We start from the raw sequence: 15,012 nt of genomic DNA on the forward strand, positions 1-15,012 counted from the left end.
TTCAATCCTATTTAATGAATAACCCCTTTTCACCTAATTTACAGTGACCACTGCCCTCTTACTCCACTCAAGTGGGCGCGTCAGTTATTCCTAATTAACTCGTACAGTTTCAGATAAAATACCAAACGTGTCCAATTGCTGTACGCGAGTTGATGTTCTTCCGACAGCACGTGAAGGCATCACAAGGCACGCTGCGAGCCAGGGGCGAAGTCAGTGAAGAGATCCAGCCAACCACGGGCAGAGGCGGGCGAAGGCGTGGCGGCCCGTGGAGGGGCTCAACTGTCAGTTGTAGCTCGAAGAAGTTGGAGTGGAAGGAAGTAAACACACGAGCTCTGGTAACAGCTGACACACGCGTCATTTCCCAAATGTCTATAGTGCCAGTTGTTCATTCTTGATGTGTCTAAATCTTCTTTTCCGTTTTCAGGTTTTCAGTGAGACGGAGTGCGCGTGACATAACGAACATGTCACAGCAGGCGGCGAACGGGCTCCCGTGCCGGGGCAAGGTGCTGAATTTGGACAACATGAACCCCAACGTGAGGCGTGTCGAGTACGCGGTCCGCGGTGCCATAGTCCAACGGGCTCTGCAGATAGACAAGGAGCTGAAAGAGGTAACCGTTATACGCCAAGTTTGAGGGTGTCGGGGCACGCGAAAAGGTGTTTCATTTATTTAAATCGTGTGTGTGTGTGTGTGTGTGTGTGTGTGTGTGTGTGTGTGTGTGTGTGTGTGTGTGTGTGTGTGTGTGTGTGTGTGTGTGTGTGTGTGTGTGTGTGTGTGTGTGTGTGTGTGTGTGTGTGTGTGTGTGTGTGTGTGTGTGTGTGTGTGTGTGTGTGTGTGTGTGTGTGTGTGTGTGTGTGTGTGTGTGTGTGTGTGTGTGTGTGCGTGCGTGCGTGCGTGCGTGTGTGTGTGTGTGTGTGTGCGAGAAATAAGCTTTTTAAAACACTGCAGCTGCACAATATTGCATTGGCACAGAGCAGCTATGGACTGAGCAAACAATTATTATTATTATATAACATGCTCTGTTTCCTCGAGATATGGTGAGAAGTTAGTGTGTGAGGAAAGAGAGGTCGGTAGCCCTGATCAATAATGCTGGCCTTGGACAGTTTATGCTGAGTGGCTGCAGGACATTGGACAGTAGGTTGACTTTTAAAAGCCTCTGCATTACAGCAGTTGTGGGGCCTTTGTGTCCTGCGCAGCACTCAAACTCACATTACTGTGAACATATTGATCCAACATGCTTTCCTAAGGAAGGTTGCACAAGTTGAGCAGAGATCCTTAAACGTTAGAAAGTTGTAAGTTGTAACACTCTCTTCAGTTATGTATATTCTCTTTGCAAGACACTTAATGATCCGGGGGGGCCCAATCTACTGCTCGAGTCTGAGGTGGCCTGAGCGGGTGTGCATATCGTGGAGGGTTATTATGTAAGATGAGAGGATCCTCTTTTGTCTCTCTGGTTTACCCACATCTCCTCCTCCTCACTGGGGAGAGAGTTCATTGGACGAAGCCGGGGCTGTGAGGCCCAGCAGCGTCACAGGCCTTTCTCTGCAAAGGAGGTCCATTAACAAGCAGCCCCAGTTCAACTGAACGTGCTTGAATTCTTGGTAATCTACTGTTTTGTTCCCCCACCTCCTTTATAAAAAGGAAAAACAGGATATTTGCCAGGAATATGTTTGCTGCAGTGAATTATATTATTTTAGACCAATCAAATCCAAACTCCAGAGGAGAGATTGCAAATATTGACACACATTAGTTTAGACAAACCTGCGTTATGCATTTGTTATACTTTCGTCAATGCAAATGTGAGTGAAAACAGTCCGACATGTAAAGTCCAGGTGTTTTCTGAGGGGTCAGGAGGGTTTACTGCGGCTGTGCTTCCTGTCAGATCTGTGACTGGAACACTTTCACTGATGGCTCAGCAGATTTTACGCAAGTGTGTGTTTGTGCGTGCATGTACTGGTGTGAGGATGACCCTTATAAATCCTTACCCAGACATCTTGACAGCGCCCACTCTGCACTAGGCTTTTTCAAGCCTGAGTCTAAGCTGCTGGCATGTCAGCATTGTAGGTGACAATGGAGTCGTGACAATATAGAGCAAGAGATCAGAGAAAGAACAGAGACGTCTTATTGAGTTATGAGTTTGTTCAATCAGAGAACATGTCAAAGCCAGAGTTTGTTTCTTTTTATCATCCATTTCTCTATTCCCTGGTTATGAACCCCTTTGAGTACATTAGAAGGGTTACTTTTATCTCTATTGCCGGATTAAGTGCCACGTGGTTAGTCATCAATTTGCATTTGATAGAACTTGAAATACTAATTATTCTAGTATGACTGAACAGAGGGTTGTCGGTTTCATATTATTATCATAAGTAAAATGAGAATTCAGGTCGGGCTCTATACAGCCGCTTGACCTAGAGGGTTTCTCGGCCTGGTGTAATCAGTGCCTGGTGCTGAGTGAGCAAGAGAACGCAGTGCTGAGCCGGGGGAAACCAACGGGCTGCTCTCTTTCCCAGAGAACAGCAGCCTCTTTGTTGCTCGACAACAAGGCGGAGACGAGGACTAAAAAGGAAACGTGCTGCTTCCACTTACTTAGATTTCAAACCAACTGGTATCTGATTTCCTACGCAAACCTGTTCTTTCAGTCACGCAAGGTCATAGACCTGATCATATTGACTCGGTCAAGAGGAAAGTTCTGTGCCCTTGGAGGCCTTTTGCCTAGTATTTTAAAAAAAAAAGCTAAATGTGCGTGAATCAAGACAATGACCATCTGGAGAGCATGAATTTGAAACGTGTATATATACTTTTTATAGAAATCCTATTGCATTGTTGTTTGCTGTCAAAACCTCTCCGGAGTGGCAGAGAAGACAAGATTGGTAATGTCACATTTACCTGCTGGCAAACAAAGAAGGTGAACTAGTTCAGAACAATCTCGCACAATTAAGATGATTATAGACTGGTCAGTGACAAATAAAGCACTTGTGATGCCTTCCTCACCCTGAGTTTATATTCCAGATTGTGTGTGTGTGATACTTTGTGATCTGCTCTGACTTGACTCGAAAAGGTTTCATAATAAAACTGATATTCTTTGCCGTGTCTATACTTGAACTGCACATGAAAGGCTATATTTGGATGTGTTTGCTTGAGTCGCACTTCCTCCATGCTCTACAGCAAGAGCAGAAGCTGGCTAGTCACAGCTGTGTAATACCTCACTCTTAGCATTTGGTCCTCTTTTAAGTATAATTGTATGACGATATGTGCTATGCAATTGTGTTTTAACTTGTTAAAAAGTGAATTTCTTTGCACATTTTCCATTTAGTTTGACATTGTATTTCCACTGTATTTCACATCAGCATAGAGTGAAATGTAATGACCTTTTAGTTCAATGATGTGATTTTGTATCCACAAACCATAAAGGCAAAACCTCATAGTTGTCACGGTGTCAATTTAAACCTCACTGCTCGGCCCTGGTATGAAGTAGCGTGGGATATCTATTGTCAATTGACCTCATCTGATAAATGGCAACAGCTGCAGCATGTTACAGGCACCAACGTGTGTGTGTAAGAAACTTAAACCCAGCACTCAAATAAAGGGGTCTTTTTTTGGGGGGCGTTTCAGCGAGAAGCCACATTTATTGTAATCATAACCATAATATAATCCATCGAGCAAGAAATAAACTTCCCTTATCATTATATTTTGTGCAACTTACCCAGTTGGTTCTTGACAAAATATACTTTTCGAGATTATTTTGACTTGCAAGGAGTCCGTATGGGTAACTCATGTTCCCCAAATGATGCTATGCATAAAGTGACAAACAGTACATTAGTGACATCAGTGACAAACATAAAGTGGCAAACAGTACATTAGCCCCTCAACCTCCCTCTGTGTTCTCTACCATGTGTTCTCCATGATCCTATGATATGACGTGGTGTGTCAACAAACAGGCACATATTATCCAGTGACCCCTAAGTAGGTCCTTTTACTGGCACTGCACAAGTGGCAGCCGGTTGCAGCAGCTCCTGCTCACCGTTGAGCTTTTTCTTGTCTATGAAAACCCAAGTGCTGGTGGGGGACCCTCCTCCTGTACAAGTGAACATCCAGGGAATGGACATTAGGATGGCGAGTCTGAACAATAAACTGGACAAACGCACAATACAAAAAGGGGCGGAGCAGACTCAATCTGCTGAGGAGACTCGGGTCCTTTGGTCTGCAGGGAGTACTCCTGAGGACCTTGTATGGAGTGGTCTGCTGGGGCAGCAGCATCTTGACTGCCGACAGGAAGAGACTGAACAGACTGGGTAAGAAGGCCAGCTGTGTCCCGGGATGCCCACTAGATCCAGCGGAAGTGCTGGGAGCAAGGAGAATGATGGTTAGGCTATCGTCCCTGATGGACAGCACAGCAGGACACTCCGACAGCGCCGTGCAGCTCCTTCAGTGACCAGCTGCTTCACTCGCGTGGTGCGGAGGAGGGATATCGGTCCTTCCTTCCTGCTGCTGTCTGACTGCACAACCAACACAGACAATTACTCATTCATTGATATAAATAATCTGTTCAATCAACTCTGCAATTTTAATTGATTCAGTCCGACTATATCCTATTTTATTTTATTTTGTACTTATTTATCATACCTTTTTTTACTGTTTGATTATGTATTTATTATACTTGTTTTGGTCTTGTTTTTCTACTTATGTCTCTGGTTTGTTTGTTTGCACTATCCACTGCTGTAATCCTGCAATTGTCCCAGCTGTTGGGACTAATAAAGGATTATCTTATCTTCATTAATTGCACTAGTTTAAATTATGCTGATGATGGCTCCTAGCTGAAACAAGTTTGTTCTTTTGCCCATAATTTATCAGTGAGTGCCGGGTTCATCGGTGAGTGCTGGGTTTTCGTTTCTGTTGGTACTGCCGTGCACCCGATGTATGTCAGAGTTGTGTGCACAGCTACTTACCACATACTCCTTTATAGTGATGTATTGCACAGGAAAGTAGACTGGCTGGGGAGAAAATTCAGAAATGAAGGATTGTCTTTTATTTTAAATGTTACAACTTCAGTCAAGATCATGTACATTTACACGAGAATAGTTGTTTCCCTTTTTTTAAAGTCCTATAGTTTCCAATGTTTCTTGACTTATGTGACTCTTTCCCATTACTTGTTGTTATGTCTTTACACACATCCTGTTCGTTAAGGAGCTGTGGCTACATGTACGAGATAACTGGGAGTCACCAGGTTCTGGTCAACACATGGTGATGTGTCAATATTGTCTACACCTTCCACACTTGTTCTGTCGTGTATATTCGGAGATTTACCTGCCGTGTTCTGTCTTTATCTTTCAAGGGAGTCAAGAAACCTTTCACAGAAGTCATCAAGGCTAACATAGGCGATGCCCACGCCATGGGCCAGAAACCAATCACATTTCTCAGACAGGTAGGACAACTACAGCTTTTCCTCTCGTCAATTGAGTGCTTGTATTTCACAACCAAGTAGCATTCACGCCCATGAAGCAGGACCTACTGCTTTCATACAAACTGAATGTGCCAGAAAGTAAGATATGCGTCTCCCTCTCTCAGGTCTTGGCCCTCTGTGCTTACCCTGACCTCCTGGATGACAACAAGTTCCCGGACGATTCCAAGCAAAGAGCCCGACGTATTCTCGAGGCCTGTGGAGGCCACAGTATAGGTCAGACAACTCCCGCTCACTCCACCGACCACATCCACTCCCTCCGACGTGCACATCATTAGCATCCACCTCCATTTGTCTACTCATTAATAATTCATTTGAACAGTCTGTACTCTTATTTAAACAGAGCATCAACCGGTCAATGTAGTGGCGTTCTTGTTTGATTCAAAGTTCATCTTCATGTGTTCAAGGGGCCTACAGTTCTAGCCAGGGCATTGAGTGCATTCGTCAGGATGTGGCGCGCTACATAGAGAAGAGAGATGATGGAATCTCCTCCGACCCCGACAACATCTACCTCGCCACCGGAGCCAGTGATGCCATTGTGGTACGGGTGACATGTTTTTTTTATTGTCTCTTCTCCAGAGTTCTGACACACTGTAGGCAAAGGCACAAGTTGATATGTTGCTTTAATGCAGCACAGGTGACACACTTTTAGTATAAAACTGACATGTATGTCAGTTTTATGCAACTGAATGACCAAAATATCCAAATATCTACTGTTGCCTGCTGTGTTAAATCGTGACCTTTTGGCCCTGAATGTAGGTGTGTTTGTTACCTGTCACGTGTGGTCCAAGCAAGGGCACCAGAGGTGTGGCGGCAGGAAGTAGGGAAGGGGCCATTGGCCATCTCCACTCAGCTGTCCCCATTTTGAGAGGCAAAATGCTGTTCTCCCAAATATTGTCCTATAGTACTCCTACCACCTTAACTTTCATTCTTTCTCTCTTCCCCTCCTTTCCTATCTTCTTCCTCCCAACAAATCCTAATCTCAGACCATGCTGAAGTTGCTGGTGTGTGGCAAGGGTCGTGATCGTACGGGAGTAATGATCTCCATCCCCCAGTACCCGCTGTACTCGGCGGCCCTGGCAGACCTGGCCGCCGTGCAGATCAATTACTACCTGGATGAGGACAAGTGTTGGAGTCTGGACATCGCAGAGCTGAAGAGAGCCGTCACCGCAGCCAGGCAGCACTGTAATCCGCGCGTTATCTGCATCATCAACCCTGGAAACCCCACTGGTATGTCTGGTGATAGTAGTTTCTGTGTGTTAAATCAAAGTGTTGCTGGAATAGTGTATTTTTTGTCGGTGTGCGTGTGTGTATGTGCACGCCCGACTTGCATCAACCTATTCTGTGTGATAGGTCAGGTCCAGAGCAGACAGTGCATTGAAGATGTGATCCGGTTTGCTAAAGAAGAGCATCTCTTCCTCATGGCTGATGAAGTAATACACCATCACATTTCCTTATTTTCTCCCAGTTTCTCCCAGTTTTAAAGTGTTTTGTTTTTCCAAAAGCTGACCGCCTTCATCCACATCACCATTCAGGATGCAACCAGAATTATAATACGCTTCACAGTTTCGACACCACACATCGAGCAGCCCAACAATTCCCTTTTCTGCTAATTATCGGTCAACATCATGCATTTACATGAAACAGTGCATGACAAAACACCTCTCAATATAATGTTGTCCATTACAGCACCACCACTAACTATGACCATATTCATGTAGGTTGAAAAAGTAAGGACAGAAATGTATGTATCTATCATCCTTGGTGATGACTGAATACATTTCAAATTGACAACCGATTTTCAAAAATATTCAATAAAGTGAATATATGACTTCACCCTCACTTAATTCATTAAGCGACATGTACAGAAGTTAAATTCAGTATGTAATTAGCTATGAGCACATGAGCTCGCCGTGCCAGTGTAATGATCCTTTTTCAGTCAACTCTTGAAAATATACACAACATATACAACTGCATATTTCAGTTCATTCTGTTTATGGATAATGATGTGCTTTTAATGAGGGGTTTTCCCATTTCAGGTCTACCAGGATAATGTGTATGCAGAGGGCTGTAAGTTCCACTCCTTTAAAAGGGTGTTGTTTGAGATGGGACCAGAGTACTCCACTACAGTGGAGATGGCCTCCTTTCACTCTACCTCCAAATGCTACATGGGAGAGTGAGTAGCTAGACTACACTTGTGTATGAAACCTACAAACGGTCCTCTTCTTTATTAATACTTAAAGCATCCTTGGAGTTGTTACTCTTACAAACCAATAGCTCCTGCTGCTGACGTGTACTTTGTGTTTGACTTCCTCCTTTCAACTCTTTGCTTTTGTCAGGTGTGGATTCCGTGGCGGCTACATGGAGGTGATTAACATGGACCCTGAAGTGAAGGCTCAACTTACCAAGTTGGTTTCGGTGCGTCTGTGCCCCCCTGTTCCCGGACAAGCTCTCCTGGACCTGGTGGTCAACCCCCCACAGCCTGATGAGCCCTCCTACGACAAGTTTATGAAGGTCTGAGCACACCAGCTGGCACACAGCCTAGCTTAGTGTCTGCAAACACAGAATGTATTAGTATAAATACTTTAAACACCACCGCATGGATTCTAGGCATAGACAGTCTGTATTGACTTTGCTAAAGTTGTCACATGGCACTGAATAATTAATTATGTGCTGTTCTGAAAGGAGGTTTGAAGAACGGCAACGAAAATGTTACATTTCCCCCACTGTGTCTGATCAGTGAGGCAGCAGAACAGACTGCAAAGTCCATACCAATTCAGCCTATCCTCCCTGTAAAGTTAATCTACCTTCACTACCTTTTTTTAGTATGACATTTTTCTTATTTTAATGTTACAGACTATACTATGACTATGACTTCATTACTTTTTTTTTAATGATATGTATACCATGGATTTTTGAAAGCTTTTTATATATTGTATATATATATATATATATATATATATATATATTATTTTTTTTAATGTATTTATATATATATATATATATATATATATATATATATTTTAACATTTATAAAATATATATTTTTTTCGTTTTTAGGTTTAAAAAAATATATATACTACACCAAAACATTTGTATGACTCTTGCTTCCCCTTCAGGAGCGGACAGCGGTGTTGGCAGCTTTAGCAGAGAAGGCTGGGCTAACAGAGCAGATCTTCAACACAGTGCCTGGTATCACCTGTAACCCTGTGCAGGGGGCTATGTACACCTTCCCACGCATCACTTTACCACAGAAGGCAATTGACAAGGCAAAGGTATGCGCTGCACACCTACCATATGTCAATAATGAGCCTCACCCCAATGTACTTGTCTTGTGTGGACGTGTTACAACGTTTGTGTGTGTCCATCTACAGGCGGAAGGCCAGGTCCCAGACATGTTTTATTGTATGAAGCTGCTGGAGGAGGAGGGTATCTGCCTGGTGCCAGGTAGTGGCTTTGGCCAGAGAGAGGGAACCTTCCACTTCAGGTTTGCATGGCTCCTCCGTCTCTGTCCTGGATGTTTTACAGATTCAGTTTGTTCCTCAACTTAATGGTGGAAATGTAGGAACCTATTGCAAGCATTCTTTGACCATTACTCATGTTATGGCTTTATGTGCTATATTATCAGTGTATTTAAAGTTAATCTGCAAAAGGGTCTTTTGGCTATTTAAACCTGACTATCCTTTTCTCAGTTTTGCACTTGTACTGCACAAATACATTTATATACATTTTTTTATTCATAGTTGCGATAGAATTATGAAACTCATTTGGATCAAAGTAGTTCACACTTGCCATTAACCCACATCCTTCTTCCTGTTGCTGCATCCAGGATGACCATCTTGCCTCCCACTGAGAAGCTGAAGTTTGTGCTGCAAAAGATCAGTGATTTTCACATTCGGTTCACACAAGAGTTTTCATAACCATCAAGAACTGACTCACAGTTAAGTGCCTTTTGTGAGAGGGAGGCAAGAAGTCTTAATGTCACCTCCTGCAATACCAATCTCACAGCTGTATTCATATTACATTTCACTATTTTGCATCAGCAAAGAACTTTGAACACAGCTAGTGATAATTAGGTCCTTTGTGTACATGATGTCATAATTCAATGCACAGCTATATTGCGTGTCATGTCTGAAGACTAAATTCAGTAGTCCTTGTTGTAGATGGTGCTACAGATACATCAGTCCTGTAAAGACTTATGCCAGGGCAAATTGATGTATTACAAGGCCAGTTTCAGATTTGTATTACTAATATTAAAATTGTTCTTAAATGTGTTTAAAGCAGATTTCTAGAACACTTGTTTACTGAATATAAAACATCAGCTCTTACATTTGGAATAAATGTGCAAAGCGGTATCCATCTTGTATTGATTTACAGCAACAAAAATAGTCACATTTGAGTGTTGGCCCCCAAAGCTTCCATCAGAGTTTTATTTAAAAAGACTGACATCTTCAACAGTGCTTTTAGATACAGAAGAAAGCTGAATGTCTTGGGGCAGAAACTTAAAGCTGATTGAACATTGCAATTATAACTAACTCAGTAACTGTATTCCCTTCCCCGAACACTCTGCCTGAGCATGTTTAAGAGTTCTTCGCAAATCATCAAAAGAGATTTTCAAAGTTCATCTCTCTTCTGCGATAGCTTTGTGCTGTGCTCTTCCAAGAACTTGCTGAAGCCCTCTACTGTTCTGTCTCCACCTTCAAATTTGATGGGGTTCTGCTTGTTGTTGCTTGGGGCAAAGTATATTGTCGGGAAGCCCTCCGTTTTGTAGCGCTTGTTTGGCACATCGTTGGCTGTGGCGTCCATCTTGGCGATCACCAGGTTCTTCTCCCCCTTGTACTTCTTGCCCAGAGCCAAATAGTCGGGGTCCAGTTTCTTGCAGTGGCCACACCAGGGAGCATAAAACTCAATCAGGACATCCTTCTCTTTATCCATGACAATCTCCTCAAAGGTCTTTCCGACCACAACTTTAACTGGTCCTTTGTTGTTCTTTGGCACTGGCTGGGACTTGATGATGGGTTTGAGCTTTCCTGTGGACATGACAGAAAAGTACATTCAGAACCATTTTTGTTCTCAGTTTTATTAACATGTTTCTGTAGATTTTCTTTCACATTTACTTTAGTGTAATTCAAAGTTTGTCAGCACTAAACTAAAGTTTCATGAAGATTCCTAAAGAAATATATTCACGCACATTTTATGTACTAATGCAAAATAAATATAAATATATATATATATATATATATATATATATATATATATATATATATATATATATATATATATATATATATATATATATATATATATATATATATATATATATATATATATATATATATATATATATATATATATATATATATATATATATATATTTAAGAAAAACTGCATGTGCCTCAAGTAGTAAAACCATGTTCAAATGACATGACATCATCCTTCAATATTCACATAACACTAACCTTTCTTGAAAGCCAAAACAAATTCTCTCAGCACGTCAGAGTCAAACTCCTCCGGCTCCATAGCAAACTTTTTGTCTTCATCTGCCAGAATTGCCACATTAACTTCCTCGCCGCTGTCGCTCAGGCCCAGGCCCTTCAGCTCTTCTGCGTAGTCCTCCTCATCACCAATGGCAAACGTGTATTCTGGGAAGTCCTTGGCCACCTCAAGCACCTTGGACCTCCAGAACTGTGTCGCTAAAAATGTAAAGTATTAGTATGTCACAAAACAGGTGTATTGAGTCAGAACATAGTACGACAAATAGTTGTAAAAAAAAAAAGTCAGTGCATTAGGTTGAAAAAAAAAAAAAAAAAAAAAAAAAAAAGACAGTACAATGTCACAATGACATAAGATCAAAAAAAATATAGTACAGCATGTTGAAAAAAGTTACAAAAAAGTAATTCAATAGTCATTGACAGTCATAGTAGCCTGTTGAATTTGCCTGTTGAATTTGTGTAACATGTGAAAAACGTATGCTGAAACGGAGTAAAAAAAGAAAAACATTGTATAGTATGTCAAAAGAAGTCAGCATCGTAAGTCGGAATAAGTCATAAATCACTTTAGTGAAAGTCAAATACTTACTTCTAAATACTACCAATTTAACTATATCCCAGGTCAAACCTATAACCTTAAAAAAAAAAAAATATTGGAGAAACTCACCTTTCCTGTAGTCAAAGCTGAAGTCAACTCCATAGTAAACAATAACAAGGGGTCTTTTGGTATAGCGCTTGGCATCATTGCTTGGTTTTCTGTGGCCCACCAGAGGAATTGCATGTTTTTTGAAGAACTCCTGCACTTCTGACACTAAAGTAGAGTCCTGTATGATAAATAAATGTGTCAAGACTTCAAAAGTGACTCCTTTTGAAATAAATCAGGATATAGAACGTTTATTTTTATTAAACTTAAACTAAAACCCCTTATTGTAAGTCTATTTTTCCCCCGATACTAGAACTGAAAAAAAAGAGAAAGAAAAAGAAACTCAAAATGATCACACAGAAAGTACCTTTACTGCAAGTGTGTGCGACGCCGTCTCGTACTTTGAGCCGAACCTTTCAGGCTGAGCCATGACAATCTGACCGGGCGAAGCTTTGAGCAGTTTGGCCACTTCAGAGTTGAAGGTGTGACGGAAGTTGAAGTCTTCCCTCAGTGCATTACCTGCCGAAAAGACAGCAATGCAAATAGTTGTTAATTTGAAGAAAAACTTTTAAAAGACTTAAGTAGAGATACTAGAACTTTGAACCCACGGTTTCCTTTTTAAAGCGCACACAGGGATGAAGCAAAATGTACTTTGCCACTTGCTTTGAACACACCTCCAAGCTCATTGTACTTACAGGCCTCACTGTAGATCTCATAGGCTGCATCCTGTTCACTGGAGAACACACCGACTATGACGGCATCGTCACCATCCTTAATGAGCTCCTGCACCTGTTTTACTGCCTGGATCTGCAGGGAGGGAGGCCCTGCCTGCTCCTCCATGAATTCAACAATGCCTAGAGAGAGAGTGGATCACCTGTGATTGATGAACAAAATGTGCACTAGGCCTGTATGCTTATAAACCTTACAATACACAGGGAAAACGGCGACTTGTGTTAGTGTCCACCTACCGCGCTGCTCTCTGGGTCCGTTGTAGTCAAACACTTTGCCCTTCCTGAAGATCTTGATGGTGGGATAGCCTGTAACTTCAAAACGTGCTGCTATCTCGTTCTCAACAGTGCTGTCCACCTTGGCCAGAGGAATAGGGGGAGAGCGCTGGCTCAACTCCTTGGCTGCCTTCTCGTACTCTGGAGCCAAGGTCTTACAGTGGCCGCACCTGAAGGCAAGATATAACAAGAGTTTTAATAGACGCCGTTTAGATTTACAAAAAAACTTTATTATTTGCCCGACTACCCCTCCAATAGATGTCAAGTGTGTCACTTTTTTTTGGGCCAACAGAACTGACATTTACAGTGACAATTAGACACATCTGTAGTCCATATATCTCCTGACTGACCATGGAGCATAGAATTCCACCAGGATGATATTTGCGTTGTTAACGGTCTCATCAAAGTTGTCCTTGGTCAGCACCAGAGTGGCTTCAGGAGGGGGCTTCCAATCTGGCTGAGCCACCTCTTTCACCCGGGCCACAATAGCTGCAAAAGAAACATGAAGACACCGATTACTTTAAACGGCAATTCCTTTGAAAAGGTTTGAAAGGGTGCGATGATGAGTAAGTTAATTAGATGTCCCTACCCTTCTCCGTTCTTGCTCCGTCATAATCCACGGGTTCCCCATTTTTAATGATCTTGATGGTGGGATAGCCTGACACATCGAACCTGCTCGCTATCGCAGTGGCAACTGTTGCATCCACTTTGGCCACAGGTATCGGAGGGTCATTCTCCTTAAGAGTCTGTGCAATCTTTTCATACTCTGGGGCAAACTTTTTGCAGTGGCCACACCTAAAAGGATACAGAAATAACACACCAAAACAAACAGAAACGTTAGCAGGGATATGGAGTGAGAGGCGTGCTGTAGAATCTAAACAGGGAATGTCCTGGAGGAACAACAGACGCACCATGGGGAATAAAACTCAACCAGCACTGTGTCTTTGCCTTCCATGAACGTGTCATAATTGCCATTGGTGAAAACAAGCACTCCGTTCTCTTCTTTCAGCTCGGTGTCATCCTCCTCTTCATACTCATCATCACTGTTTTTTTCAACAGCAGCCTCCTTCTCCTCCTCTGCAACATCTCACAACAAACAAGAAAGAAAAAACTGATTTCACAAGCACAAGCTTGGGCAGTGGTTGTTTTACTCCTCATGGAGAGAGTAACAGAACAAGACAAGTATGAGCATCATATGAATCAAGAGACTGCGACCTGTACTGTTAGTTAGCTGTACTGTGAGCTTACCTACACTGTTGTTAGTTAGCTGTACTGTGAGCTTTCTGTACTGTGAGCTTTAGTTAGCTGTACTGTGAGCTTTAGTTAGCTGTAATGTGAGCTTACCTAAACTGTTGTTAGTTAGCTGTACTGTGAGCTTACCTACACTGTTGTTAGTTAGCTGTACTGTGAGCTTTAGTTAGCTGTACTGTGAGCTTACCTACACTGTTGTTAGTTAGCTGTACTGTGAGCTTTAGTTAGCTGTAATGTGAGCTTACCTAAACTGTTGTTAGTTAGCTGTACTGTGAGCTTACCTACACTGTTGTTAGTTAGCTGTACTGTGAGCTTTAGTTAGCTGTACTGTGAGCGTACCTACATTGTCAGTATAGTTGTCTTGCTAACAGAACTAGCAGATCAGCTGCAGTAACTTAGCTAACTAACCTAGCTTAGTTTGCATAACAACGAGCAGGAAACACACAGCAACCACGACATTGCTTTACTTCAGTTGCAATTAAAGCATTAGTATTGTAAAAAAAAAAAAATTTAAAAGGGAAAAAAATACTCACCATCCTCACATCTGCTGAGAGTTGCAAAATGTGCAACGCCGAGCAACACAATCAGCAGCAGAGCAACCTTCTTCATCGTGCAAAGATGATGACGATGATGACGCGGCCCTTTGTGTGCTTCTCACAAGTCTCCGGCTAAAGTAAATTAGCTAATTAACGCTGATGAATATCATCAAAACACTGTCCGGATCAATACTGGCGTTTGGCTGTCGACGCCTTCGGCTCGTGGTTTCATACAAACTAATCACTGCAGAACCCGGGCTCCCCTCCTGCTCCGTCTGGAACTTGTCTGACTTGCCACGTTGTGATTGGTCCTCGTCCTCGGCCGTCCTCCAATCACAATTCGCCACTCAATTATACGTTGGGGGATGCTATTGGATACTTGTATTGATAATTTCCCTTCTAGCATGGGCCAGTCCTGGAAAACATCCATGGGGATAGTATGTTAGAGACTTTATTTAGTGCTAGATTACATGCTGATTTGAGAGTAACTTTGAGAGACATTTTCATCTCAATGAAGCCAAATCCAGGCCAATCTTTCTTTCAAATGATCAAAACTATTGGCCTGGATTTAGCTCCATACACCTCAGATGAACAAACAATGAATATTCATGACAATCCAGTCTTCAAAGCAAC

At 42.3% G+C, this 15,012-nt stretch overlaps 2 protein-coding genes across 4 annotated transcripts; one reads left to right on the top strand and one right to left on the bottom strand.

Moving 5' to 3' along the window:
- Window positions 1–202: 202 nt before the first annotated feature.
- si:ch211-217a12.1 (alanine aminotransferase 2-like) lies at window positions 203–9,811 on the top strand. 2 transcript variants are annotated; one of them, XM_034560789.1, is made up of 12 exons: window positions 203–335; window positions 425–608; window positions 5,331–5,420; window positions 5,564–5,672; window positions 5,864–5,997; window positions 6,443–6,686; window positions 6,810–6,889; window positions 7,496–7,632; window positions 7,796–7,970; window positions 8,576–8,731; window positions 8,831–8,943; window positions 9,286–9,811. In XM_034560789.1, exons 2-12 carry the CDS (start codon window positions 462–464, stop codon window positions 9,374–9,376), a joined length of 1,476 nt encoding a protein of 491 aa, XP_034416680.1. In that variant the 5' UTR covers window positions 203–335; window positions 425–461; the 3' UTR covers window positions 9,377–9,811. The 2 variants fall into 2 exon arrangements, with proteins under 2 accessions (XP_034416680.1, XP_034416681.1); XM_034560790.1 differs by having other exon boundaries at window positions 230–335; window positions 433–608.
- A 34-nt stretch (window positions 9,812–9,845) lies between these two features.
- Window positions 9,846–14,675, bottom strand: pdia4 (protein disulfide isomerase family A, member 4). 2 transcript variants are annotated; one of them, XM_034560782.1, is made up of 10 exons: window positions 14,377–14,674; window positions 13,504–13,678; window positions 13,182–13,387; window positions 12,943–13,081; window positions 12,557–12,762; window positions 12,284–12,442; window positions 11,956–12,107; window positions 11,613–11,769; window positions 10,916–11,149; window positions 9,846–10,486 (listed from the first exon to the last, which is right to left on the bottom strand). In XM_034560782.1, the coding sequence occupies exons 1-10, from the start codon at window positions 14,450–14,452 to the stop codon at window positions 10,071–10,073; spliced, it is 1,920 nt and encodes a 639-aa protein (XP_034416673.1). In that variant the 5' UTR covers window positions 14,453–14,674; the 3' UTR covers window positions 9,846–10,070. The 2 variants fall into 2 exon arrangements, with proteins under 2 accessions (XP_034416673.1, XP_034416674.1); XM_034560783.1 differs by having other exon boundaries at window positions 9,851–10,486; window positions 13,504–13,669; window positions 14,377–14,675.
- Window positions 14,676–15,012: the final 337 nt, after the last annotated feature.

This window comes from Cyclopterus lumpus, chromosome 20 (assembly GCF_009769545.1).
Source record: "Cyclopterus lumpus isolate fCycLum1 chromosome 20, fCycLum1.pri, whole genome shotgun sequence".
Taxonomy (NCBI): Eukaryota; Metazoa; Chordata; class Actinopteri; order Perciformes; family Cyclopteridae; genus Cyclopterus; species Cyclopterus lumpus.

What these genes read in the sequence shown, in the direction of transcription:
- si:ch211-217a12.1 (XM_034560789.1), top strand. Translation starts at nt 462, where the DNA reads ATGTCACAGCAGGCGGCGAACGGGCTCCCGTGCCGGGGCAAGGTGCTG. An exon ending in CAATCACATTTCTCAGACAG is followed by an intron (nt 5,421 to 5,563) that starts GTAGGACAACTA and finishes TCCCTCTCTCAG; the next exon opens with GTCTTGGCCCTCTGTGCTTA. An exon ending in CTGTGGAGGCCACAGTATAG is followed by an intron (nt 5,673 to 5,863) that starts GTCAGACAACTC and finishes CATGTGTTCAAG; the next exon opens with GGGCCTACAGTTCTAGCCAG.
- pdia4 (XM_034560782.1), bottom strand. Translation starts at nt 14,452, where the DNA reads ATGAAGAAGGTTGCTCTGCTGCTGATTGTGTTGCTCGGCGTTGCACAT. An exon ending in CGCACACACTTGCAGTAAAG is followed by an intron (nt 11,770 to 11,955) that starts GTACTTTCTGTG and finishes TTTATCATACAG; the next exon opens with GACTCTACTTTAGTGTCAGA. An exon ending in TGTTTTGGCTTTCAAGAAAG is followed by an intron (nt 10,487 to 10,915) that starts GTTAGTGTTATG and finishes TCATGTCCACAG; the next exon opens with GAAAGCTCAAACCCATCATC.